This window comes from Filicampus tigris, chromosome 22 (genome assembly GCF_054856515.1).
Source record: "Filicampus tigris isolate MCC_2025a chromosome 22, RoL_Ftig_1.0, whole genome shotgun sequence".
Taxonomy (NCBI): domain Eukaryota; kingdom Metazoa; phylum Chordata; class Actinopteri; order Syngnathiformes; family Syngnathidae; genus Filicampus; species Filicampus tigris.
This window is the reverse complement of record NC_141238.1, coordinates 6,467,701-6,491,159: the sequence shown is the minus strand read 5'-3', so window position 1 is coordinate 6,491,159 and position 23,459 is coordinate 6,467,701. Positions and strand designations below refer to the sequence as shown.

General features: G+C 44.3%; 1 protein-coding gene and 1 non-coding gene across 5 annotated transcripts in view; both read left to right on the top strand.

Moving 5' to 3' along the window:
- syn3 (synapsin III) overlaps positions 1-23,459 on the top strand; it is a 191,458-nt gene that overhangs the window by 84,676 nt on the left and 83,323 nt on the right. For 2 of the 4 annotated variants that reach the window (XM_086021827.1, XM_086021830.1), the window contains exons 1-4: positions 3,446-3,610; positions 11,328-11,799; positions 16,462-16,519; positions 21,424-21,515. In XM_086021827.1, the coding sequence (XP_085877953.1) occupies positions 11,387-11,799; positions 16,462-16,519; positions 21,424-21,515 (563 nt within the window). In that variant the 5' untranslated portion in view covers positions 3,446-3,610; positions 11,328-11,386. Of the gene's footprint in view, positions 1-553; positions 650-3,445; positions 3,611-11,327; positions 11,800-16,461; positions 16,520-21,423; positions 21,516-23,459 lie in introns of those variants that run through there. The other 2 variants (XM_086021828.1, XM_086021831.1) reach the window with 2 other exon arrangements.
- trnaq-cug (transfer RNA glutamine (anticodon CUG)) lies at positions 18,902-18,973 on the top strand. The gene has a single exon. It is a non-coding gene; the product is annotated as a tRNA-Gln (tRNA).

Here is a 23,459-nt window from a genome sequence, read left to right as displayed (position 1 = left end):
GGAAGGAAAGTGGTCAGGAAGGAAAAAAAAGTCAACCTTAGTGCTAAGATCAAATCATACAGAGGAGAAAATACAAATATACAATCATAAATAAGACAGTGATAGCAGTCAACAATGTGCTCTTTTTGTTAAAGTTTTAGGAAGAAAGAGTCTCGCAGCGTTGTGACTCCCCCTAGTGGCGGATATCTGGAAATATAATTAGCGGGTCTTATATTTGGTGGGCATGATGTGTTCAGGTACCAGTAGGAAACTACAGTACATTTGACATAAGAGGCCAACCAAAATCCGGAGTGATTTGGCACTCCATCGATACAATTACCATCCAATTAGTCAGGGAAAGAGGATATCGGACTAACTCATAAAGTTATCTCCAACGTTTAAATGGGTCCCTGACTGAACTAGTTCAAAACAAACTGAGCAGATAACCCGAGATACGTGCAACGGAAGCATTTGGGTGAAGCTATGCATGCTGACAACATGCCTCTGCAAGCGCGGGCAGCGCAGCTGATTTGGTCTAAAAATGGCCACTTAGACTGTCTCTGACATTTTGCAGGCACGTCACAAACCCCCCGAAGGACTCCCCACCGCCCCCCGCCCCCGTGTGTGAGCTCCACCTCCTCCGTCGATAAGAAGAACGCAGGCTCAAGAGGTAATTGCGATACATGACAATGCAACACCTGAAATACACACAGTCCTAATCATGCTCTACTAAACCTGGGCTGAACTCTTTAGCACGTGTTTAGCGTGCTGTGTAGCGACCATGTTGTATCTGTTCTCCCTTTGCACCGAACAGACTTTGTACACACACACACGCACCGAGCCATGTTCACCGGCTGCGCCTCCAAAGAGCGGGATTTGCTGCAACGTAGAATGGTGCCAGATTGCATTTAAATTTGTCACGCTCATAGTTTGGGGCGGTTTGAAACACATTCAAATGCACGAAAGGATTCGCTGGAAATCGGCCTTGTTTGAGTTTATCAAGCATGGCGTGAAACTCATTTTCGGGTGTCCCTCCGATGGCCGTCATGAAACCATACACGGCAAATGTTGAATCGCTGTGTTTATTTTATGACATATTGCACCGCACACAATTGCTCTTGTATTAGCGCTGACGATATTAGCGCTTTTAAAATAAGCAAAAATTTGGAAAAAAAAAAGGTTGTTGTTTTTTTTTTACTGAACATATATATTAGGCCTGTCAAAGTTAAAGCGATAACTACGGAGATTAATTTAAATCTTATAACGCATTGGAAAAATTAATTCAGTTAGCTCAGTTCTATGTACTTCCTGTGGCAGCTGACCTCTGCTCACTTTGCAGCCAAACCTAGAGGAGAGTCAAAGGCGCAAAGACAGACTTTTACGTAGTGTTACTTTAGAACGTAGTCGTTACTCAACAGCTCATTGGAGGAATCCCGAATAATTTGCGCACTTTGCAAAGCCAAATTCAAATACCATATTAGTGTCTTTGATGTACCGTTCAACAGTATTCAAGGATCAAAGAAAAAGCTATTAGAACAGTCTTTGAATCGAAATAAGCTTTTAATTTGTTTCCATATTAATTCCAAGACTACTCAAGTAAATATCGGTTACAAGCTTTGTAAAAAACTGTAGTTGAACATTTTGATTAATCGCGATTAATTATGGAAAATGTTTGCGATTAATTCGTTTAAGTGTTTTGTTTGCCAGCACTCGGCACTACATCAGCATTATATATACTCATAAAATATTGATTTCTCATTGCGAGGTATCATCAGTCTGCGTTCTAATCAATACCATCGCTCACCTACGAGGCGATCCACTCATAGGCCTCCCGTTTGTCAACGTTTTGCCATCTTCTAAGACAAGCACATTACAGTTACAGCGCTCCATTTCCCTGCTCTCTTGTAGCTTTTTGTTTTACCCGGTACATCTGTTAGCACATAAGAGACAAAAAAATAAAAAACATTGCAGGACTTTGGGGTGCTCTGTAGTCCACTGCCCACACTTTCTTAAAAATAACCGCAAGCAAGTGGCAGCTCGACAAGTGTGGAGTCCAAGCCAGAGCCAGAACAACAGTGCTATATCGCTGAAAAACAACGCCGCGAGCCAAATTGAATGCAACTACCACATGTACATACAAGCGGGTAACGTGTGGGGGTTTTATTAGGGCGAGAAAATAAAATGGATTCGCCCGTCACTGTCATTGCTTTGTTTTGGCTCGGCCGCCTGTTAAGACAGAACAGGCTGCTGTGGGAAACGTAGCCCGCGGGATGCAGCGGCGGCCCGCCCAGTGACGGTAAATAAGCAGTGACATTAACCAGCCTAAGCGGCTACTTCCTGTCTGATGTGCGCCCGTGGCGGCTGGTGGGAAGCGACGCTCCCACTGAGATGTCTGCAAGGATTCAGCATATTCAAAATGTGCCACTTGTCCGGTTTTGACACGGCGCAGAGCCAATGCCGGTGTACCTAATGGCGTGTCCGTTGGGAGAAGATGCCGCAGTGTACAATGAAATACATCATTAGCGTCGGCGGCCATGTGATGTGCCGGGAAGCCGGACCGCAGCTTCTCATTAATGCGTAATGCATCGCCAACTCAAAGCAGGGACGAGCGCGGCCATTCACAGAGTTGTTCATGAATTAATTACATGTCCTGCAAAACAAGGTGTGTGAGACAAAAACGCGGCCCGATAAACATGGCGTGCATGCGGCCGTTTTCTTCTCTCTTCATTTGGGACACGCGCGTGGGCAATTTAGAGGGAGCTGCTAAATCACATTTAATTGCTAATTGGCTAGCAAAGGTTTGAATATTCAAGCACCATAAATGAGCTGCGGTTTTCATCCTAAAGTTCTAAAATAATAATGACTACTAATTATCGAAGGCTGGTAGTAATGCACCGAATTTCCTAATCCCTTTGTCTATTTTTTTGTCTATTTGAAATGTATGCTCTGGTTAAACAAATCAGATGTTACTCAGCAGTTGCTCGGTACTTAAGTCGTTTATTTATTTATTTTTTTAACTGAATACTCACTAATTTGTACTTTTAGTGTAATTATTCTAAAGTAAAAGTACTCTCGGGTAGAATTTTCTTCCCTGCTTATTATCCCTACTTTCCAATCCCCTGCCACATTATCGTGTTAGCCACTAGATGTCACTATTTCCTTGCCTGTAAATAACATTTTCACCATCGCAGACGTTCTGTTTTCTTTTCATCAGACTTATTTTCATTTTATTCAGTTGCTTAATGCACATTTGTAAAGTTGTTCATAAAGTGAAAAAAAAAAAAAAGCTTTAATAATCAGTATTCATTCCGGTATAGCTAGTTAGTTATCAATCACACGTTGTGTACATCTGATAGCCACGCCCCCAATTTGCCTCCCGTCCAATCGACGTTGAGGGGCTACTGCGGTAACGAACGCACCCCTTTTCTGTTTCCCGGCGTGCATTGCGAGGGAGGGGAGAGCGAGCGAGGAAGTGAGAGAGAGAGAGAGAGAAGGTGGGGGGCTTGGCCGGGTTGCTTGGAATTACTAGGAGGATAGCAGAGGCAGCAGCGTCCCTCAAAAAAAAAAAGAAAAAGAAAAAAAGAAGCAGCAGCAGAAGCAAGGGTCTCTTTGATCACTGTCAACCTCTCAGGTAATTGATTTTTTTTTTTTCCCCCCCTATGAAGGGAGCTTCCTGTCGCGAGCTGCTCCATCTCACACAATGGAGCTATAAAACACCTTTCCGTGCTGGAGCACACCGACATGAAAGGAAAAGCGCTCGGCTAGCATCCAGCTAGTTTGGGGGTGGGTGGTGGGGGGGGGGGGGGGGGGCAACTGCGCTGGGGGTGATGGACGGCACGTTTCCGCAGGGATTCCCTCAGCCTTGTCTGCAGCCTTTAGCCTAGTCACCGCTCTGTGCTGGTGTCATGCCCGGAGCGGGCGGGCGGGGGGTCTATTCGTGGGGGCAGGCTGCTATTAATTAGTGTGTGATGGCCACCTGGACGCCAAGCAGATTACAGCAAAGTCCATTTTCACCATTTAAGGTTGAAACAAGACAAACTGCACACCCTCCGGGTTGCGGCTCCATTGAAAGGGGGGAGCGCGTTATGTCATATGCTTGAAGTAAGTCGCAAAATGGAGCGTGTGCAGTAAAGTTTGCTGTGTCCTGCTCGTTTCCAGGATGCAGCCAATCAGATGAACGCTTACTACTGCTGACTTCTCATGTTTTGGTTGGTGAATTTACAGGAATCAATGAGACGTTCCAAAATATCAAACATTGCGCCGGCAAATCGCTGCGGTCCTCTGGTAAGCTTTTTCTTTAAAAACTCAACCTATTTGCAGTTTTTGTGATTGTGAAGTGATGCATCTCCACTGAGAGACTGACAGTACCTTGTATGTCGAGGAGGAGCTAAATTTAGTCCGGGTTGTTAGTGGAATTGACAGAGTCTTCTAATCTGGAAACCATTTGTTTTTAGAGCAAGGTATTAAGATACATTTTAAAGTGGAAGTCAACGCAGACATTTTTTTTTTAAGAATATGTTCTATGCAAGCCCACTAGTTGAAACAGGGCATTCTGGTAAATATTGCCTTTGTGGGATAAGAGTTAATCCACTAGTTTTTAACTATCTCTGGGCGCGGCCATTTTGTCTTCGGTCGACTGAAAATGACATCACAAGTGTTCAACATGACCAATCACGGCTCAGATTCAGAAAACAGGTCAGCCGCGATTGGTCGTTGTGAGCAGTTGTGATGTCATTTTCAGTCGACAGAAGACAAAATGGCCGCCCCCAGAACTGACTAAAAACGAGCATTTTCCTGCTTGATTTATATTCCACAAACGCAAAATTAATCAGAATGTCGTGTTTCAACTAGTGGGCCTGTTGGGAACATATTCTTGGAAAAAAAATATGTTTGGGTTGACTTCCCCCTTTAAATCATTTTGTCGTATATTTACCATTCAAACTATCAATATTTCCGATTAGAAACTTTTTTTTTTTGCTATTGTCTTTAACCGTTGACAGGAACGCTGGGCTTTGTCGCTTCAGCTGAAAGCCAACATGTAAGCAGAGCTGCGGCGTTAACACAGACAGTTTTTCCAAGCATTAGCTTCTGATGCTAATGTTCAGCTTAGTTGTCACCGTGAGGTTGCGTAATCGCGTTTGGCCTTGTCACGTGCCAAAGTAGCGCAAATTGCTACTACTTCATATTTTTGAAAATGGTCCAAGATAAATAAATAAATGGAAAATTGACTTTTTGAATTTGGCCAATCAGATGAGTGTTTAGTGAAAGTGCGTCTTTTGCTGGTTTGTTTACAAGATGAGCTCACTCATAAGCACTTCATGGATTATCAACCATTTCCTAATTAGTTTAAACGCTAACTTGAACTTTTGTGCTAAGAATGGAGGACAGGCTTTTGAAGAAAATAAATAAATATATCAATCAAACTGACGATTTATGGCATCATTTGAAGCGTCAGTGTTGCTTTTCCTGTCATAACAGATCAATACTTGGCACTGGTGTATTGATGCACGATAGTACACTCGGCCTCCGTCACCTTTTTACGTGACGCAGCCTCATAAAACCTGCCGGGCTTTGACAAATGGAACACTTTCCCTCAGGAATTGCGGACATTTCTCCTCCTCTTTCCATTACCACCGGTCAAACAAAACGACAACAACAACAAAAAACAGGACTGCTCCGAGGGGGTCATTGGCTGTCAATCATATCAGGCGAAAGCACAAATCCCTGAATATTGATGATAACGACCCGGCACAGGCTTGAATTATTTATCAGGTAATCACGGGGAAGATCCAAGTGTTGCCGCCATAAACAATCATATCCCACTACTTTGTCTGCCTTCTCAGCACGAACGCCACAAACGGCTCGGGTTTTAATGATAATTTGGTTAGGACGCTGACATTTTTTTTTTTTTTTGGTCCTGGTTTAAACTGCGCAACAAATGTGCGCACCAAATGGAGAGCTTTGGATCGATGCGCTAATTGTGTTGACGTGGGAGCGATTCATCAATACCATGATTGTCATCGCGCGGGAATGAATCGGAGTTGCCACGGAGACTCTTGTCAGAGAAATATCATTTTCTGTGTTGTGTGGAAAAAAAATATTTTATAAAGTACTACCAGACAGAGCTGAATGAGTTTGAAAAATAAGTCATTATGATTTTTTTTTTCCCCCCCTCAACATTGCGATTGTGATTTAAACGTGATTAGTTTTTCAACGTCCACTCTCCAATGTTTTTTTTTTTTTCAGCAAACATAAGCAATAAATTATTCTGTATTACAATGATCAGTCCGTATAAAAAATGGCAAATGAATTGATATGAAAGTCAGTTTTTATCCACTTCAATTAGAGTTGTTAACATTAGCCCTACTTAAAATACAAACAAATGGTACTTAAAGTGGAAATCAATCCAAACACATTTTTTTCAAGAATATGTTCCCGGCAGGCCCACTAATTGAAACACGACATTCAGATTAATTTTGCGTTTGTGGAATAGAAATTAAGCAGCAAAACGCACTGGTTTTTATCCATCTCTGGGGCGGCCATTTTGTTACTTCTGTCGACTGAAAATGACATCACAACTACTCACAACGACCAATCACGGCTGACCTGTTTTCTGAATCCGAGCCGTGATTGGTCCTTGTGAGCAGTTGTGATGTCATTTTCAGTCGAAAGAAATTACAAAATGGCCGCCCCCAGAGACGAGTGGATTAACACTTATTACACTTTGAAATGAATTGTATCAAGTTAAGCCACTTCATCAATGTGCATTTTTTAATTCGGTGGCGCATATGCCAGATTTAAATACGTGCGCCGTGATTGACTGGCGAGCGTGGATTCCGGTTGTAACCGCACAGTATTTTCTCGTCCTTTTGAATGAACGGGAAGCTTGTTGTTAGCAGACCCGTGTCACCTCCGCCGCCGTCCCAGGGTGCTTTTCACGGCCCATGCTTGCGCATCTCAATGCGGCGACTGCAGCGAGAAGCACGGTGAGGTCACCGAAGACGGATGACTCGGCTGCGCCGCGGCGCCTCGGGTGTTCTGTCGCCGCACTCGTCGGAGTTCTCAAGCAAATATCTCCGAAAAGATCCTTCTTTTTTTTTTTTTTTTTTTTCCCCGCTTCAGAAGTTGCGGGCTGAAAATCACATTCGCCGAGAAGTTGACGGCGTTTGTTTTCACACGCTGAAATAACCGTGGACGGTCTAACAGATTTGCTGCGAATGAAAATAAGATGCAGACTTTCACACAAGCTCCCGCGACAAACGCGTCTTCGAATTAGGACGGCTGGCAATTTGAGGATGTGTAGTTTAACGTTGAAGAGGAAATACACATTTCCCTGATGAATAATGGATGAGAAAAACAAACTACCGGTAGTTGTTAACTATTCAATCCCGATCAACCCCTTTTTGATCCATCCCCTAACATCAAGAAGCTGTCGGCCGCGCAGCTCAAGTGTTTCGCTTGTGAGATCGTAAATGACGCGAGGAGCCAGGTTGCCAGGCGACCGCGTGGCACCACCGCGGCCCGACGACTTTCATTTGCGCTTTTAAGAGCCGCGCGGCGGGAAAGCAGAAGTGCCCGAAGCGGGTCAGGCGCTAGCCTTGTCTCTCCGCTTTGCTTTTCCTCTCTTGACTGCAGCCAACCCCTGCGTGGCCGCCGCTTACACTCCCTGAACCCCCCCGAACTCAGTCATGAATAATAAAAAACCGCTGTCGCCGGGGAGACACGCCGATTCCTTCAAAGCGTGTTATTACCTACCACTGGATGCGCGACGACCGCGTGTGTGTTCAGGGCCATTTGCGCCAAGCCTGGCGATTCGGGCAATATTCGCCTCACAGAGTTTTGGCGGGAAAACCCAAAGTCAACTGTGACGAATGAGGACAAGTACTGGAAAACAGGAAGTTAAGATATGTTAGGCAAGATACCGTTTGAGGGAGGGACCTTTATTTTGTTTTATAGTGCGAGGAACATCTGTCGGTCACAGTATTTAGCTTGTTAGCTTAGCATTGCGGCATGCTAGCGCTGAGTATTCAAGACCGAAGCACGTGCAATTGAAGAGGTTCGGATTGTTGCATCGTAAAAAGAAATGTGATGATTGATTCGGAATTCTTTTGACCGTGCTATTAGCTAAAAAGCTGCTCTTTGTGATTTCTTGGTGGTGGAGGAAAATTGAAAATATATGAATCCCCTCACATGCTTTAAAAACTTTAAAACGCACTTAGAGGGGAAGTCAACCCAAAAATGTTCTGTGTGCCTCCACTAGTCAAAATATGGCATTCTGATTAATATTGCGTTTGTGGAATATGAGTTAAGCAGCAAAATCCACCCATTTTAGCCATCTCAGGGGGCGGCCATTTTGTCACTTTCTGTCGACCAATCGTGGCTCAATTTCAAAAAAATAAGGTGAGCCGTGATTGGTCGTTACCTGAGCCCTGAGCAGTTGTGATGTCATTTTCAGTCAATAGAAAGTGGCAAAATGGCCGCCTCCTGAGATGGCTAAAAACAGGTGGATTTTACTGCTTAACTCATATTGCACAAACAGAATATTAATCAAAATGCCGTGTTAGACTAGTGGGGTTACATAGAACATAGTATTGTAAAGAAAATTTTGGGGTTGACTTGCGCTTTTAAGTACCCCGAACCACCTGTTCTCACTCGCACAGTTCTCCAAATAAGAGGTAAAGAGTGCGCGCTTCAAACAGTTTTTTCACTCCCAGCTGAGGTTTTCCTGTAAAACTGACACATTAAAGAGAATTAAATACAAAATATTCAACCAACCCATATAATTTCAGCAAAAAAAAAAAAAAGAAAATGCAGTCTTTATTAGCCTAATGCTAACATATAATGTCAAACACTACCAACGGGCTAACAGAAATTAGCAACCCATACAAGCAGAGCATAAATACTCACAGGCCTTTGTTATCTAACTCAGGGCTCTCATTCTGCAGCAATTGATATTCGTCATTTTTTCATAAATTGTTAGTTGTAATGTTAACATAGCACACCCAATAAAATTGCTATTACTGGTGCTCTATCACATGCAACACCGTCTTTTTTATGCGCCATAAAAATTTGAGCTTGAATAATTGCCAACGCCACAAGGAAAAGGTCACAATATGCCACCGATCTCGTGAAAGTAAATAAGCACGGCGGCCATTTGTATTCAGGCCGTGCAAGCTGGGGTGAAAGATTGAAATCGGTTTTGCCATTGCAAGTGAACACGACTTCACATCGTCGGGAAATTAGTGTCCCACTTCCAAACGGAAAGTCACGCAGCTCGCTCCTTTTGATTACGCAAACGACAAATCAACTGGCGATGGCAACGGCGGGCCTCGCCCCATATCCGTTGTAATAATGAGGTTCCGAAAAATAAAGGGATGAGGTCGCAGCGTTCATCAGCTGGCATCTCGACAGTTTGGGGTGACACTACACTCTGCTCTTCCATGTCATTAGTGAACAAAGCCTGTTATTACTGCTGCATGCTGCTCGGGGGTTATAAGGACGCCATCGTCCAAAATAGATGGATAATCCGAGCTTTCTTTTGGTCCATTTTTTTTTCTTTTTATAAGCTCAGATGTGACGCGGGGAAAAGATTTCAAACCCTTCCTAGAGGCTTTTTTTTTTTTTTTTTTTTCGGCATAATTTGTAGCGTGTGATCCATCAAGTGGAGCTCCTTATGCTTGTTGCTACGAAAAATGTGACAGCGATGTCAGGTTTTCGGACCCACAATCATTTTTTTTTTTTAAGTTGACGCAACATTGTCACTCGTTTTCAAACGGAGCGCCCCCATGCAAAAAAAAGATGTCAGAGCACAACTTGAGCACCACCAGCCTGCTTGTCATCAAAATTCGGAAACTTGTTCTTTTATTCGCTATTTCTCTCACTTATGTTGAGCACAATGAAAATAGGGATGTAACGATTAATCGAAAATCGATTCTAACCGAATAATCGAGTTGAATCGAGAAGACTCGAACTTGGACATCGCAGCACTCACAAGCCCGATGCAGCAACACCCTAAAAAAAGACAACGTACCTAGGTCATTAGAATATACTGATTTACAGTGCTAAAAAATGTATTTTATTTTATTTTTTTCCATTCCAGATGCATACCACATTTTGAATATGTAGATCAAATTGTGCGCCAAACATCATTGCGTATTGCGTTTGTGGGTGGCTGCAGCACCACACTAGCGCACAGAGACAAGCATAGTAGTGATTTTTAAAAAAAAAATTTTAAATCGAATCAAATCGAAAATCAGGAACTGAAAAACGAATCGGGGCTCCAGTGAATCGTTACATCCCTACCAATGAGAGCACCGCAAAAGTTCAGGTCCAAGCATGGCAAAATCTTGCCTAAAGCTGTTCCCCCCCATCTGCGAGACCTCCAGATGGCGATGCATTGTCCAGATGTAGCATTATCCAAACGTTACGTCATATATTGCAGGTTCGTTATCAAGCGTCTGCTTTGTAAAGTGAACAAATTGCAAAAGTGCACACCCCCCCCCCTCTGTAACACAACTGCTTCTCTCTCATCCAAGTGTCACTTACTGTGAAACCAGGCTACTTTTTAAATCAGGTTTTGGGAGCTCATCTGCCTCCTCGCTGCTTCCACACGTTATATAACCGTTGTCATCCCCAACACTCCCTCCCTCAGGGGCTTCTGTCTGCTCCGCAAAGAAAAAAAAGCTGTGAATCTGAGCTCCCGACTTCACGTCATTACCGCCGAGATGTCTCGCAACACGCACAGGGTAGCCCATGCGGGGCAAGAGAGTCGTAATGGCCAAGGGCGTTTATTTTCTCGGCGGCACAGCGCGGCAGGCGTTTATTAGGGGTAAGGCGCTTGTATGCGAGGAGTTACGGTACTGAGCCCAAGTGACATTTGCGTGACGCAGAACAGATGTGTTTTGAATAGTGTGAAGAAAAGTCAGCATCGTTTTAAATGCCAATGTTATCGTTTTCCATTTTGAGGGTGATTTGGAACAGATATCCGCCGCCTTGTGGAAAAGCGTGTCATTACTCTGCCTGTCTCTGTGCCTTGCTCGATAGATGATCATTATTTGTCGTGAATAAATTATTTTCGTACCCGTGAAGTGAAATTTGGCTATTGCCTGCAGCCACCTGTAGATCTCTCACGGCACATTAAGTCACGGCTTTTTAATTTGATTGTACGGGTGCACCTAACGAATCGGGCAGTGAGTATTAACTCATTCACTGCCATTGACAGATTTGCACGTCTTTTCACAGTCCAGCCATTCAATCCAAAAGAGGGTGTGAAAATGTATGGCAATGAATGAGTTGATCGCCTAGAATTAAAAACCTGTTTCCTTTTTTTTTTTTTTGTTTGTTTGTAGGACTTTCTTCCCAGCAATACCTCCTTTGGCCTGTCACCCCACCACCAGCCCGAGCCACCATGAATTACCTTCGCCGGCGCCTGTCAGACAGCAGCTTCGTGGCCAACCTCCCCAACGGCTACATGATGGATCTGCAGAGGCCCACCCCGCCGGGATCCTCCACCTCCTCCCCGGCCTCCCCGGCCACAGAGCGCCGACAGCCCCCGAGCGTCCCGGCCCCGGCCCCGGCCCCGGCGCAGGGCTCGGCCCCGGGCCCGGCCGCCGGCCCGGGCAGCTTCCTCAGCTCCTTCTCCAGCGTGGTGAAGAGCGCCCAGATGGCGCAGAATGTGGCGGCCGCCGCACATGCCAAGACGGCGGCGGCGGCGGCGGCGGCCACGGCTGAGGGAGCCCCGACAGGAAGCAGTCAGCCTCCGAAGCCTGTGGTCCGCAAACCCAAGATCCTGCTCGTTGTTGACGATCAACACACTGACTGGTGAGTACCTAATGATTCAAACCCAGCTGCTATTTTGCCAAGACGGTAACCAACATTTATACGATGCATCCGTTGATTTAGCAGCCTTTCACTACAAGCAGAATCATAAAACTCAATATTAGACGAATACTTTTTCTACTTTGTGTGTGCTACACATTCGACATTCAAATCCTTCGTTTTTTGTTGTTGTTGTTGTTGAAAGCACACCGATATAGTTTTGGCACCCTCTGGTGGCATCTTTGTGTCAAGCAACTATTTTGAACTGATGGGAGGAGCTTCATTAAGTCAGGCCACCGCCTTGTCTAATCGAAAAAAAAAGTGGTTTGCCACCAACTTAGGCAATTATAAACCTTTCGGGGTGGGCGTCATTGCCTCTCTATTCTTGGAGGTTCATTGTGTACATTGGTAAAACATTATTTAATAAATACAAATACAAATAAAGCTACATGAAGCACTTGGGATATTTTTTTTTACTCCTCTAGATGGCGCTCCTGATTTAAAGATCCAGTGGAATTTTTCATAAATTTCCATTGCACTAGCCTTAAAAAAATAGGAGTAAAAAAACGTCACAAGCTTCATTTTCCCATCACTAAATATTATTCTCACTCTGCCGGGTGTATTATAATTTCCCAAAGTCATTTAGTTACAATCACTATCAATGTAGTGTATTGCTACTGTACCATCATGCAACATGTTCATCTTGTTTTTTGTTGTTGTTGTTGTTCAGAATCGATTGAAATGAGTTTGAATCCCTCCTCAATGCTATTGAGCTATACTAAAGCGATCAAACTAATTTATAGCCATGCTGAGCCTACACACTGCCACTTTTAACTTTTTAATAAGCTATTAAATGAAGGCTGACAATTACATGAGGAGGTGTTATACCGCCATTTTTGTGCACCAAGGCGGGAAAAATGGGGCAAGCCGGGCTTTTCCTGTCAAACGTTGCGTCCCCTTCTTGCATTTGTACATTTGTAAAACGCTTCACAGCCTCGTGGTTTGATATCGGAATCAATTGTGATTTTGTAGCCCGACATCAACGGGGAGCCTCAACCTCTGCTGAAGTGCCACTCGCTATTTCCAGCCCTCTGAATTAATCAGCAGCGGGGATCATTACGCACCGTCGCTAAAGGCTCTGCGGGGAGGAAGCGCAGGTTTAAAAATGATCACTAAATGGATCCACCCCCGCTAGCAGCCGTATGATGAACATTGCGGACCGCGCGTCCTTCTTCCCGAACAAGGAAGAGCATCTTTTCTCTCGGCCGCCTGCTTTGATATCCCCGCAGGGCTCTGTGGTCCACGCAGCAAATGTACGGACGGGATGCTTTTTTTTTTTAAAAAAAAAAAGCGAAGGCCAGCTGAGCCAAACCTTCTGATTTCCGCACATGGCCACTGTGAGGCGCTGTTGTTCATGTAAAATAATTAGTGCGTGTGTTGTAGTGAAAATCTTTGGCCAGCAGATGGTAGTGTTGTATAGCAACTTAATGCGTAGTGTACATAATACAATACAATACAATTTTATTTACATGGCGCATTTCATAACTGCTAGAGCTGGAAGGACGCACTTTACAAACAATACAATAAATAGAACAAAAACAATAAAAGGCTGTGATACGTGTATTAATAAATATAGACCTAAATAATATGTCAATATAAATGAAATATAAATATTGAAGCCAATAAATTGATATACAATCGACACCGGAAAAGAGCCGAAAATTTCAGGTCTGATCAAAATGATTTCCACCCCATGTACGAGTTTGGTATGAGGGGTTTGCAGTTTCAATGTAGTACACACTGCCAAAATACTGGACAAATATGCAGTACATTGCAGTACTTTGAAGTATTTTTTTTTAATGTAAAGTAAAATGGAATAAATGTCTGCTTCAAGTTTGTACCTTTCCTTGAGACAAGTGCAAGTCATCAAAAAAAAAAGAGAGAGGGCAAATATTTGCTCGCTGCTTTGGCAACGCATCCGTGTGGCGATGTTGGCGTTTACGCTCCCACTTTAAGGACAATGTAAAACCCGCTTTGGAATCCAAATGATGCCGGTGCAGCCAAATGTGGCATATTTGCAGTGTACGTATCCTGATGCCCTCCAGTCAGATTCCTTGTGTGTTTCTGAGCCGTGTTCGCTGGAAGGCACGTTGAACGGCCATCGCTCTCTGCCTCGGGACTGAATTTCCCTCCTGGGCATTCCAGCCGAGAGGCAGGAGTCTCTGGGGAAACTCGGCTCCATCCTGAAAGGCTTGGCCTCCAGCAATGACCGGCGCACAAAAGCGGTACACAGCGAGTCTCAAAGAGCATCGCCGCCACCACCGATCCTTTTTTTTTTTTTTTTTTTTTTTTTGGCGCCAAGTAGCTGTCCCTGTGTTTGCACTGTGCTTTGAATAATACAGATAGGTCACTTCGGACTTTCTCTGGAAATGTTTTCACCGTTTGGTGTAATTCACAGAACTACTGGACTTCACCGTGATGCCCAAAGATAAATCAGGTGGCGTGGAAACCACGAATGCTTTGAACAAGTCCCGTGTAAATTAAGAGGTAGATGACGGAAAAACTGGACATTTTTTACAGGATCTTGAAGTAGTTTAGCATAAGGGAAGAAATCGCCTAGTCAGTTTTGGGTTGGATGCGATCCGCAGACATGTCTTCCTTCCCTTTAATCGGTGTGCCAGTTGTCATGTGGTTTATGAGGCGTGCTACCACCACCTACAGGACGGGAGTGGAGTTGTATCAACTGCACATTTTGTCTGCTCTGATTCACCCATTGTTTTTTAAAAAATATTTAATCATTTATATTGTATTTTCATGGGGCAGGCAGGACAAAAAATGCCCAATAAAAGTATATATATATATCTATATGTATTTGAAGGATGGATGGATGATTGCTTGGTCCAATGTGTCACACAGAACCAACTACTGGCAAGGAAGACTCACTTTATTTATTTATTTATTCATGCTTTAAATTGGTAGTCAACCCAAACATTTTTTTTTCAAGAATATGTTCTATGTAAGCCCACTAGTTGAAACTCGCCATTCTGATAAATATTGCATTTTGAAAACAAGAATTAATCCACTCGTTTTTAGCCATCTCCGGGGGCGGCCATTTTGTCACTTCTGTCGCCTGAAAATGACGTCACAGTTGCTCAGGTAACGACCAATCACGGCTGACCTGTTTTCTGAAGCTGAGCCATGATTGGTTGTTACCTGAGCTCTGAGTAGTTGTGATGTCATTTTCAGTCAACAGAAGTGACAAAATGGCCGCCCCCCGAGATGGCTAAAAACAGGTGAATTAATTCTTGTTTTCAAAATGCAATGTTAATCAGAATGTCAAGTTTCAACTCGTGGGCCTGCTGGGAACCTATTCTTGAAAAAATATGTTTGGGTTGATTTCCCCATTAAGTCTCGGTGGGTGGTATCTGCGTCCTTCATGAGTACCTGATACCTGATATCAGTACTCTCCCAACTCCACTAAAAATATTTGATATGTTGCAGTCTTAAATTGAATTGACATACAGTGGCTCAAAAATAGACAGGCTACATAGGATTGATCTCTGCAGCCGATATTTTGTCCAATTTCCTCCACGCAGTCCTTGCGCCAGCACATGTAAACCACAGATCTCCTTCGTGAAAGAAATACCGCCGACTGTTGATGACTGTGAGTTTTATTCAACTTGACTCGTACACAATAAGTATCCTCCTGGTGCAAATAAATAGCCGAGGAGGTTTACATAGCGGGCGTGGGCACGGGAGAGAAGGAAATTCCGGGCCTCTGCCCTGAGCCCAAAGTTTACATATGCGAACACGAGCATACCGAGCGCCTCGTAAATTAGCGCCGGGCGGGGGGTGGGCGGGGGGGGTTGCGCGGGCGCACTATGTAGGTCAGTCGTGTCGGAAGATTCACGGCTTCCAAAATCGCAGCAAATGAGACCTCAAACATTTAAGTCGCAACAGCTGGGAGATCGTACGGACGAGGTCGCCCCTCGGCGACCGTAATGAAGGATAACGAATGTAAAGGGGGATTTAGGAGAATGAACAAGGGCGGGAAACGTTGTAAGGGAAAGCGTGTTCTGGTGTGAACAGGTCGAGGGACAAATCCCAAACTGCTTGTCCCAGTGACCGAAGGCCTCCAACATGTAGCGGAGATGCCGGGCCGTATACGCAGGGCTTTATAGCCTGGAGCCTTTGACAGATTGTTGGCGCTCCCACGGCTGCCGGGGGTGAGAGTTCAGCATTGAGGACTGGGACAAAGCATGGTTATAAACGCAAAAGCATTGGACATTTTTTTTTTTTTGGGGAAGAAAAATCTCCCACTCAGTTCCTTCTGCGCACTAAAAAACAATCCAAAGCATTGTCCACGTTAAACACCTTCAGTGATGATTAATCGCATTAGTATGCCAGGGAATTCTGTTTACTGGCGGCCTCATACCCTCATCGTTCTGTACTCGTGGAAAATATGAGCTTGCAAGGTGTTTTTTCCGAAGGTCTGTTTAAACATCTCCTCCTGTCAAGTAAACAAAAGGCTATTTTGGGGTGGCCATGACTCGCGGTCACGTTTTTTTCCAGGCTCGTACCTGAGGCATCCGTTTACGCAGCTGTTTTTTGTGTGATTGCGATGACAATTGTTTGGTTAGTCTGAACGCGTGTTTCTTTTTGCAGGGCCAAGTACTTCCGCGGCAAGAAGCTGAATGGGGAGTGTGAGATCCGCGTGGAACAGGTATGTACAGAAACAGCACGTGGTGTGACGGACATAGCCTAGCCTGCACTGACTCGACTCGCTTCACAACAAGCGGCGGTTTGCTAGCTAGGCCCGGGAAATATACGTCAAGCTGTTTGGCGCCACTCTTGGTTCGAGTTCACTGTCAAACTAGACATAAAACGAAGATAACGACTTGTGCATACAAGCCCACCACATCGCTGAGTCTTTAGCTAGCTAGCTGATGCTAACCTATTATGGGAAATCCATAGACAGCAATTAGCATCGACACTCTGTCTGTCTTTTATCGTCCCTATGTTTTAGTATACATAAGTCCGCAAGACTTATTTCCGGCAGGCAGCCGTTATCACTCATACCTGCGCACACCAATGCGTCGAGACGTAGCATGCTTTCAGCGCGTAGATAACGTGCAATTTACCTCCAATAAGCATTTGGCTGTACATCTGCAAGCCATTGTTGAGACCGCGGCGCTCTTTGAAACGGAGTGTTGTTGTTTTTTTTTTTTTTTATGGGCGAAAGAAAAAAAGGGACCACATAGAGTGGGGACTTTACAGCCTGTTTGCTCGACGCTCTACTGTTGTGCTCGCGTCTCCGTGTGCTGTGAGACGCGAGAGATTTTTCTGATGCTGGCTTGTCACCGCTATTGAGCCTCTATGAAAATGTTAATTAGGCCCCTTAAGTCCATGAGTGAGGGGGATCAGAATGGTGTTGCACCATACGAGTCACCCCCAACCCCCCCCCACCCCCCCCCCCCCCACCCCCCCCCCCCACCCCCGAGAGCTCGAGGTGACCTACTTAGATCTTGTTGGCCGCTCGACTGTTTCCCAGCTGCCCGCCAAGTCAACGCTAACATGCCGGTTAGCCTTCATCGGTGCCGCCTGTGCAGCTTAAAGCAGCACTGGGCAAGAATTCGACCTTAATAGAAAAAAAAGTTCACAACTCTTTTGATGAAACATTGACTTACAAGTAGTTGTATGGGACTTTTGTCATGCCCCGAGGGGGTCTATATCGTTTTTACTGGCACTAAGCAACTTTGAGGAGGATGGGAGCAACCCTGGCACACACACGCCAAAAAAAAACCAAAACGGAATTGCTTTACGGCAGCCTCACTTCCTCCTTTCGCTATAAGGACGGAAGTCGATTCGAACGTCTACGCGCTATTACTGGTGTCATGACAGAAGCCCCAAAACAAACAAAAAAACAAAAGTATTGTTTGAACAAAATTAGATTCATTACCTCATCGCTATTCATCTCTCACGCAGCCACTGGAAATAGAAATGTCATTCAGTCCAACTTGCGGGCCAGCGAGAGCGCGGGATTTCACGACACCACATGCTGGCGCTCACGGGTAATGTAGTTGACGTTTGTCAAAACACCTCCGCTTTTGTCCACACGGCGCCGCCATAATCAACAAAAAATATGACACGACATATGACACAGCGTTGCTTTAATGAAGCGTTAAAGTTGACCAAACTTGCGATTCAGTTTACTTGTATATCCAATAAAAATAAAGTGAATCGAAAAACCACCCATTTTTTTGGGGTGCTCCGTATCATTGTGATTTAATCTGCAATATTATCTGCAATCCCACTTCGATTATTATCCAAAACACGCACACAAAAAAAAAAAAAAAAATCTTAGCCCGCTGCAGTGTATACATTTGGAGAGTCAAAATGAAAGAGGTTTGTTTGTAGAAGGACAAGGGGGTGTAGTTGTTCAGGTCTGTCGGACCATGTGTGGTTCGCCTTGAGAAAGGGGGAGGACCACACAGCGGGCCAATGACCTCAGCATTGTCCACACTCCTTTCCGCTTCAGTCATGGCACCTCGCGGGCGCTTGGCTCAACTCGCCCCGACAAAATAATTTGCCAAGCCGTGCATGCAAACGCCACAATTGAGTATTTCATTTTCGAGCCAAGTAGCAGCTATTAGTGTCAGCTGTGATCAAAGGTCGACAGTGCTTAAGCGCTATCAGAAGCGCCACAGCTTGCGGTTCGGCTAAGCTTATCGGGAATTTTGTTGTGACGGCACGTTGAGTCACTCTCTTAACATCCACAGGTGGAAAGCAGCCGTGTCGTGTTTACAATTGCAACTTTCCCTTTGGACAAAATCTTTTCCGCATTTTTATTGTCAGGAATCAAGCAGCCACGACTAAGAAAAATGAGAGATTTTCTTTTTAAGTTATCGAGTGGCAACACAAACATGGGAAAACTATCACCGGTTACACATTGAAAGCATTGTGTTTGTGATTGGAACAGCTTTCCGCTTTGGCACTGGCCAACTTTAGCGCCCCCTTTTGCATCCAGACTGAATCACAAGCCGTGACTGGTTTGGCATAGCTAGCATAACTTTCTATGTTGAGTCACGCATCGCAATGTATATGCGGTTCCATGGTGTAATGGTTAGCACTCTGGACTCTGAATCCAGCGATCCGAGTTCAAATCTCGGTGGGACCTTGTCTTTTGACAAACGGTGATCCCGAAACAATTTAATATCGCTTCAAAAACTCCTTACGTTTCCCTTAAAATGAATGACTTACTTTTTAATGATGTATAAGACGGCACCAAAATTTCACTTTGAGTGCCAGGGGTCTTCTATGAATCTTTTTCCTCCTGGCATTCAGGCCCAAAACTTCATTCAGTCTGCAATGCAGGTCAACAGTGGAGAAGAATTAACCCTGGAGCCAGTTGTCCCGTGTATCACTTCCTGTTTTCCTTTCCCAGGGCAAAAGCTGCTCCGGGACGGGTGTTTGAATGCGTTGCCATGACGCTGCCAAAAGCCTCCCACCCTCGTTTTCGGGCCCCGGCAGCAGCCGCTTCATCCATTCGTGTAGCTGCCGTCGCTGCGCTCAGCCAATCACGCGCCATGTTTGTGTGGCTTTTGCCAATATTTTGCCCACTCTCTGGTGGGGATTTGCTTGGCGCCGTGTAAAGACGGAGGAGGGCATTTGTGAGGTCATCAGACTCTGAGCGCACGCATGTCCTATTTTCTGAGGTGGGCATCAAAAGAAAGCGACAAGTGCGTCGTGTCCTTGAAGCAAATCGAGTGTGACCGACATCTCATTGTCCCTCAAATAAGACGCCGGCATTTACCCGCCCCCTTGCTCTTCCCTCTGCGAGTGAAACGCATTGAAATGAAAGGAGTGGGTGTTGTTTCTCTTTCACTTTTATGTCATTGGCACCTTCCTTTCACCGATGACTCACAGCGCTGAGGATATTTTTCCTTTTTGTTGCCGTCGATGAAAGCTCATACAAAGCAGGCTTAACGCCTCAAACGATGGTCGCCGTATGAGAACGCGGCTGATAGGAATGGACTTATTGGCTGATTGAGTTGAGCAACGGGTCGACTGGAGGATTTGCATCCATTGCCATGTTTGTCTCCACACGCTAATCGACGAGAGACGCCGGCCTTTATCGAGTCAAGGCGCCTATTTTACGTTTGAAAAATCTCATGCCGCACCACCCCCTCCCCCCAAAAAAATAAAAACAGTCACAAAAAGTACTATTGAAATACTGATCTTCTCTCAGTTTCCTCTCAAATTTAATGGGCTTGCTTTGTCGAACACAAAATGAATCTGTCGTATGAACGCAAACATACGCAGATTAAATGCACCCTCTGCCATCTAGTGGAAGAGCATGTAATTGTTCTGCCTGTCATTGAACATCGCTGAAATAGATGAAAAGCAATATTTATTTTTATATATGTTTGTATATATATATTAGTGCTGTCAAGCGAGTAATTTTTTAAAACTAATTAATCGCAAAAATTTTCCATAATTGATCACGATTAATCGCATTTTTCAACTACAATTTTTTACAAAGCTTGGAACCGATATTTACTTGAGTAAAATCTTGGAATTAACGTGGAAAAAATGTAAAGTATTTCTATTCACAGACTGTTCTAATAACTTTCTTTGATCGTTGAATACGATTCTTTTCATGTCAAATACAACAGTTGAACGATGCACCAAAGACGTGCAACTAATATGGTATTTGAATTTGGCTGTGCAAAGTGTGCAAATTATTTTGGATTTCTCCAATGAGCCGTCAAGCAACTTTTTAAAATAAAACTACATAAGAGTCCATCTTTGACGGCTGCTACAGGAAGTAAATAAAACTGAGTTAACTGAGTTATTTTTTTTTGTGCGTTATGAAATTGAAATTAATCTCCATAGTTAATACTTTAATTTTGACAGCCCTAATATATATATACATATATCAACATTTATGTATAATAGATCCAGTTTTTAATATCTTTGGACAGATTAATATATTGCTTGCGTTTGTTTGAACACGGGTGGACGACTTTGAAAAAAATAATTCCATGTTAAAGCGCAGTGGCAATTTTGAGGGGGCAAAAAAAATCGTAATTGGATTATTTTTTCAAAATCATTCAGCCCTAATTAAAGGGCAAATGTGTCTTGAATGTGACCTAAAATATTTAGCTACTTTGGAACAACTTATCATTCTAATAGCGCAAAGTTAAAGTCCTACCGCCCAGACGCGATCATTTAAAACTTTTGGTGGCGTGTGGTCTCAGCCGACCGTTCAGCAAGTGTTGCGTGATTGTGTCAACTGTTGTTTGAAGTCTTAATGAAGCCAGTCCAAAGTCTTTCTCTGGAGTCTGGGAGGTCGCAGACTGAGAACAACCTCATTTGCCTCCCGTCACATGCTCATTTGTCCCGCTGACCTTTTTTGTGTGTGTGTGTGTGTGTGTGTGTGTGTGTGTGTGTGTGTGTGTGTCCAAATAATATGCAAAATGAAGTCAAGCGCAAACTCTGTCTGGTTTGATTAATTAAAATGTCTAATAAGAGCGCTACATGTCGTAACCTGTAATAATTGAAAGCCTTAGCACTATGTGGTGTTATAGCATGTTTAAAAAACAACAACTTGTTTTTCTTTCCCAGGCAGAGTTCTCAGAGATCAACCTGGCTTCCTACGTCACTTCAGGGTGCATGGTGGACATGCAGGTCAACAAGGCGGGTACCAAAATTGTCAGGTATGGAAAACTAACTCACTCCCTCCCTCTTCTTAATTAAATTGAACGGTTATGCTGTCACAATAATATGGTTGGCGATTGGGGCACACTTTTCTTAAAGCGGCGAAAGTCAACAACAATTTTTCTCAAGAATATGTTCTATGCAAGCCCACTAGTTGAAAGAAGGCATTCTGATAAATATTGCGTTTGCGGAATAAATGTTATCCACTCGTTTTTAGCCATCTCAGGGGGCGGCCATTTTGTAATTTCTGTCGACTGAAAATGACATCACAACTGCTCACAACGACCAATCACGACTCAGATTCAGATAATAGGTCTGCCGTGATTGGTCGTTGTGAGCAGTTGTGATGTCATTCTCAGTCGACAGAAGACAAAATGGCCGCCCCCGCAAATGGCGAAAAACGAGTGCATTTTGCTGCCTAACTTATATTCCACAAACGCAATATTTATCAGAATGTCGTGTTTCAACTAGTGGGTCTGCCGGGAACATATTTTTGTTGATTTCTGCTCAATTTACAGTAGCATAAAAATAGCAATCTGCATATTGCAAAATGTTAACTTCTGTTTGGAATAATAAATATTCCAAACGTTGCTTGTCTGCCTTGCAGCAGTTTGCAGCTCCAACAGTAGCAGCGTTCCGACACGTGAAACCATGTATTTAAATAGACTGTTATGTTAAATCGAGGCTCAAGGAGAGTGACGATCAGCTGATCAGAGGTGGCAAAGATGACTTCATCCCCCCCACCCCCGCCCCACCCCCCCCTCGAAACCTCATGTGACACTTTATGAGTTTTCCGTGGTTTTTAAGAACTGGCAGTGAGCAAGAGTAACGTCACAGGCAAAGAATAATGAGATTGTCAGCCAAGCAAGCAACGGCCAAAACAATCTGCACAATGCATTTTGTTGTTTGTCAATATCATGAATCGTCTTTCGGGTGACACAAAGCTGGAGAGGAAAAGGGGATTGCGGTTACGTAATCGGAGGAATCTTAATTCGTCTTCACGTCCGATTTTGATTTAACGGCTCGGCCATGTGCTTGTCATCTCATGTCACAACAAGTCCCCTTTTAGGATATTTGGCTCGTTGGGGCTTTGGCCTCAACTTCACCCCACTTATCAGCGTTGAAAGTCGATTTGAACATGCGGCCGCGGCGCGGAATGAAGCAAGAATAATCGCTAACTCGGAGCTCGCGCTCGGCTCGTGTCGTTCCGCCCTCTTCAAAATTGACATTGAGGTAATTGTGCGTGTGCGTGTTGCATAATTTTGGCGCTATCGCCGTAATGATGGAGAAGCCAAATTGGATGCAGATGGTGTGACTGCCGCCTTATTCGCCAGCAATGGCACTCATTGTCAAACAGTTGCGGTTTTATGACTCTGCCCTTGTCTACGAGTAGCGCTGAATAGCACCGAGTGGCCTGGCAGGTTGACGACAAAGAAATGCCCTCCAAGCGGAGGTTTCTTGCCCAAAAGCAAGATGAAAAATCCGCCCCGAATGCAGAGCAATCCCCGGACAACCTTGATGGTGCTTTTGTCACCGATTATGCGCGCATGCAAAGTCGCTCTTTGATAGCGAAGCGTTTCATTCACAGCCAGAGGAATGTTGTCGAATGTCGACAGATAGAGCAAAGTCATAACACCAATTTCCCGCACACAAACAAAACAGCTTTCCGCCTGCATACTTCTCGGTGGCTGCGCGAGAACGTTCAAAGGTCTTGCACTTTGACACTGAATAATATAGTCATGCTGGGACAGGAAATGAATGTTTCGTTCCTAAGCCATCTCGGGGTCGATTTTGCTCCCTACTTACCAGGCTAAACCGAAAACTATTAGTGATGAGATTATGCTCATAAAGCCGCATATTGGACAAACTGTGTTGTAGATGATTCCTCCAACCCGTTACGACCGCAAGCCATCCAGTGGTTGAGTTTGACCACTCTTCTCAAA